The following is a 5,249-nucleotide window of genomic DNA, read 5'->3' on the forward strand; positions in this document are numbered from 1 at the left end:
AATTTCATATGAAACATCTCACAAGGTATGTCAGGTCAGATACTTGGAAGTTAGAAGAGTGTTCTGAACTGGTGATACACATTTTAATATAATAGTCCTATTTTGTTGATGGAATATGATTAGATATGATGACTGAAGGAGACAGTGTAGTGTGCGAAGAAGGACTGACCTCTATAGAGGAACAATAGAGCTTTAGATGTAGATATAAAAGGACGAGCAAAGAAAGAAACCTAGAAAAAGTTGGGAGGTTATCTGTGAAACAAGAGAAAAATCAGGAGATAATAGTGTCACACGATCCAAGAAGAGAAAATTTTCTAAGAAGGATAATATTGTCAACTTAAAAAACTAAAATGCTTCTGGAAGTTTAATTAGGATAGCGGAAAGGATTCTTTTTTACAGAACATTACTTAATCTCTGTTAAGTTTAATAAAAACAGGTCTCAAAATTTGCATTCTATGTCTCGTGCTAGTGGAATAATTTTTAAATAATTTTGAAATAACAACTGAGTGGAAAACACGTTTATCAAAGCTTTTGTTTTATAATTTGAAAACAATTGAAAGTATTTTAGAAATGCAAGAAAAGTTAAAGTATACATACAATATTTTTGAAAATAATTGCAACACTGGTTTAAGAATCAATAGAAAATTTAATGAAACTATCTAAACACACCTGAATTCATTTCTAGCATATTTAAAATCTCAGTAAATGATTAAACAGAAGTTACTCATGAACAGAAAGTCACACATTCCCTCCAAAGTATTAGTATAAAATTTGGCTATCTGAACACAAGTTTATCTCAATATATTACAAAATAAATTCCAGGACAATTAAATATTTGCATGTGAAATTGCCATATTAAGTTCAATAAAGCGTTTTAAGCAATTTTTAACCAAAAAACCAAAACAAAGCAAAACAAACAAATAAAAACACACAATCATTACCAGAATTAGAATAAAAATTCCAGCTCATTTCATAAAGTTATACTATTGTATTTGAAATCTGGATAAGGAAAATTCAAGAAAATTGTAAATTTATATCACTCAGAGATAAATCAAATATTAGCTAATAAGTCAAACCAGTGATATTTCATAATCAAATACCTTATCTCAGAAATACAAAGATCCTTGAATATGTTGTACATGGATCAAAGTAACTTACTAAATTTACTACTAAATCAATTGGCCATAAAGAAAAATGTTTTTATTACATCAGTAAGTATGGAAGAAAAAAAAAAGACAGAAATCTCTGTTAAAGTTCCTTACCTTTTTAAAGAAATATTCTTAGTGAACTAGGTAATGAAAAGACTGTACTAAACGTCAAATCAAAAGCAAAAGCAAAAAAAAAAAAAAAAACTGATGAATAAAACGGAAGCAAAATTAAGAATCTTGATCTTTAGTAAATATTGAAAAATACAAATAAAAAAGAAAAATTAGAAACAATGTTTGCAATATTTATAACTAACAAAGAAGTTAAGAAACTCTTAAAAGTTTACACAGCAACAAAATGGATCTGGAGAACTGCCAGTGACCAAACGGGCAGAAGTACGAACAGACATTGACAGTGATAACGAAAGGCAAATAACTGCAGAAAGAAATGGTCAAAATCGTTAAAATTACAGAAATGCAAATGTAAACAAAAATGAAACATAACTTTGGTCCCAGAAATTTGGCAAAAATAAGACATCTAATAATGCAAGTATAGGCAGGTGGTAGGAGACCTTTATACACTAAAGGAAGTGCTCATTGGTATATCCATTCTGGAGAGGAATCTAGCAATATGCAGTCAAATTAGAATAAAATTGGAGTTGTCAACTTGCAGCAAGTGTCAGCATTTCACCGGTGACTTCGCCCAGCGCCTGCTCCCGCTCTGCAGCCGGGAGCCCAAGTACCGCAACGCCTCCGCCTGCCCGCGCTCCGCCCGCTGCCGCCTCGATGCTTGCCGGCGCCCTGCTGCTCTGCGCCGCCCTGGCGCTCTGCGGTGCAGTGAACCCTTGCTGTTCCAACCCATGTGAAAACCAAGGTGTATGTATGAGTATAGGATTTGACCAGTATATGTGTGACTGCTCTCGAACAGGATTCTATGGTGAAAACTGTTCAACACCTGAATTTCTGACAAGAGTAAAATTACTCCTGAAACCCACTCCGAATACAGTGCACTACATACTTACCCACTTCAAGGCAGTCTGGAACATTGTCAATAACATTCCCTTCCTGCGAAATGTAATTATGAGATACGTGTTGACATCCAGGTCACATTTCATTGAGAGTCCACCAACTTACAATGTGGACTATGGCTATAAAAGCTGGGAAGCCTTTTCTAATCTCTCCTACTATACCAGAGCTCTTCCCCCTGTGGCGGATGACTGTCCAACACCCATGGGTGTGAAAGGCAAGAAAGAGCTTCCTGATTCTAAAGAGATTGTGGAAAAATTTCTTCTAAGAAGAAAGTTCATTCCTGATCCCCAGGGCACAAATATGATGTTTGCATTCTTTGCCCAGCACTTCACCCATCAATTTTTCAAGACAGATCATAAGCGAGGGCCAGGTTTCACCAAAGGACTGGGCCATGGGGTGGACTTAAACCATGTTTATGGGGAAACTTTGGATAGACAACATAAATTGCGCCTCTTCAAGGATGGAAAAATGAAATACCAGGTAATTGATGGAGAGGTGTATCCTCCCACAGTCAAAGATACTCAGGTGGAGATGATCTACCCACCCCATGTTCCTGAACACCTGCGGTTTGCTGTGGGCCAGGAAGTCTTCGGGCTGGTGCCTGGTCTGATGATGTATGCCACGATCTGGCTGCGGGAACATAACAGAGTGTGTGATGTGCTGAAACAGGAGCACCCAGAGTGGGATGATGAGCGTCTGTTCCAGACGAGCCGGCTCATATTGATAGGAGAAACCATTAAGATTGTGATTGAAGACTATGTACAGCACTTGAGTGGCTATCACTTCAAGCTGAAGTTTGACCTAGAGCTGCTTTTCAACCAACAATTCCAGTACCAAAACCGTATTGCTGCTGAGTTTAACACGCTCTACCACTGGCAACCCCTTCTGCCTGACACCTTGCAAATAGATGACCAGGAGTACAATTTCCAGCAGTTTGTCTACAGCAACTCTATACTGCTGGAACATGGGCTTACCCAGTTTGTGGAATCCTTCAGCAGGCAAATTGCTGGCAGGGTTGCGGGTGGTAGGAATGTTCCAGCTGCAGTACAACAAGTAGCAAAGGCCTCAATTGACCAGAGCAGACAGATGAAGTACCAGTCTCTGAATGAGTACCGCAAACGCTTTCGGCTGAAGCCCTACGCGTCTTTCGAGGAACTTACAGGAGAGAAGGAAATGGCTGCGGGGTTAGAGGCCCTTTATGGAGATATTGATGTCATGGAGCTGTATCCAGCCCTCCTGGTAGAAAAGCCTCGTCCAGATGCCATCTTTGGTGAGACCATGGTAGAAATGGGAGCACCATTCTCCTTGAAAGGACTTATGGGTAATCCCATCTGTTCGCCTGACTACTGGAAGCCTAGTACTTTCGGTGGAGAAGTAGGCTTTAAAATCATCAACACTGCCTCCATTCAGTCTCTAATCTGCAATAACGTGAAGGGCTGTCCTTTTACTGCATTCAGTGTTCAAGACCCCCAGCTCACCAAAACAGTCACTATTAATGCAAGCTCTTCACACTCCGGACTAGATGACATCAGTCCCACAGTCCTGCTAAAAGAACGGTCCACCGAACTGTAGAAGCCTGTTAATCATATTTATTTATTTATATGGACGATTTCTTTTAACTTAATTATTTAATATTTATGTTAAACTCCTATATTACTTAACATCTTCTGTTAAGGAGAAAGGGGTCATACTTGTGAAATTTTCATGTCACTACTTTAAAGATGTCTTCAGGTTAAAGGGGAAAACAGTTGTCATTGTTTTGTAAGTGAGCTTGACATCCTTTTACTTGAATTTCAGTTTATATTTATAATAAGAACAAAAGCAAAGGTGTTCAGACATTTAAACTCTGTTCCAAGATGGCAAAATGCTGCAATTGTTTTTCCGCACTGTCGGGATTTCTAGTGTATCTTCCAGGAAGCATTAGAAGCAACTGCCTGCACACTGTTTCTTTTCTTCTGTTAGCCACCGTGCTGGGAGAAACTCTCTTCTGATCAGTTTACTTTTTTGTTTTCTTGGTTTTAAAGATCTGAGTACATCTTTCTTTGTTTGGACTCTGTACTTTCTTATCTGAACTTGCAGAAGTTTTCAGAAAACCTCAGCTCAGGACTACTAGTAAGTTAGCTCCTCTTAAGAGGAATGAAAAATAAAAAACAAAACAACACACAGCCCTTAAAGGCCTCTACACAGAGGCATTTTATATGAAAGGCAGAGAACTTTATCACTTCAAACTCTGTGAAGCAGAAGAAGCCTACAATGAGACTAATGGCCTTACAAAGAACTGTAGAGAGTTGTTGATGGAAGAAAGTTATATTTCTGTTCTAATGAATGTCCTTTCCTATTTAAAAGCAAAACCAAACAAATCCTGAATAGTTTCTGGGAAGATAATGTTTCTTTTCCACATCTCATTGTCAGCTGACATTTGCTGGTACTGTATACTACTTAATTTATTGAGTATTATTATTTATGTTTTTTTAGGACATTATAAACTAGGTTTAAGCTGAAATCATTGATTTTTTTTCTTTTGCATTGTGTGAGAATCAGTAGATCTTTGAGATTAACTCTGAATTAATATATAAACTATAAGATAAATTATTAAGATTTTTGAATAAATTTTCGGGAACCCAAGTCTGGTATACTGAAATACAGAAAGTTGAAATTGATATATAGAAGATTTATCTATATACCAGCCCAGAGAGACCACTGTGTCTCATTAGTCTGGATATACTATAAGACTGATCTCTTATACATTTTTGAAGGACCTATGGATCCTTCATTAATTCATTCAGCTATAGCTTATTGAGGGGACATGTGCAGGGCACTATGGGTTTTAATATTTTTTTGGTTTTAATATTTTTAAATCAAGCACTGATTACAGATAACATCAGTATTTGTAAAAGAAAAAACATGTCTTTTAGGTAGAAGAAAATGAAATTTCATTAAAGGAAATAACTCAGGGGAATTTTTAAGATTTTATGTTTAAAAAGTTTTTTTTTTGTTTTTTTTTGTTTTTTTTTTTATTTGACAGAGAGAGAGATCACAAGTAGGCAGAGAGGCAGGCAGAGAGAGAGAGAGAGG

General features: G+C 37.0%; 1 protein-coding gene across 1 annotated transcript; it reads left to right on the forward strand.

Annotated features, from left to right (window-relative positions):
* Window positions 1–1,835: 1,835 nt before the first annotated feature.
* On the forward strand, window positions 1,836–4,904 carry LOC116585131 (prostaglandin G/H synthase 2-like). Its single transcript, XM_032334441.1, has one exon. The coding sequence runs from the start codon at window positions 1,932–1,934 to the stop codon at window positions 3,744–3,746; it is 1,815 nt and encodes a 604-aa protein (XP_032190332.1). The 5' UTR covers window positions 1,836–1,931; the 3' UTR covers window positions 3,747–4,904.
* Window positions 4,905–5,249: the final 345 nt, after the last annotated feature.

Source organism: Mustela erminea, chromosome 2, assembly GCF_009829155.1.
Source record: "Mustela erminea isolate mMusErm1 chromosome 2, mMusErm1.Pri, whole genome shotgun sequence".
NCBI classification, from domain to species: Eukaryota; Metazoa; Chordata; class Mammalia; order Carnivora; family Mustelidae; genus Mustela; species Mustela erminea.

Coding starts and splice junctions, on each gene's coding strand:
- LOC116585131 (XM_032334441.1), top strand. CDS start 1,932: ATGCTTGCCGGCGCCCTGCTGCTCTGCGCCGCCCTGGCGCTCTGCGGT.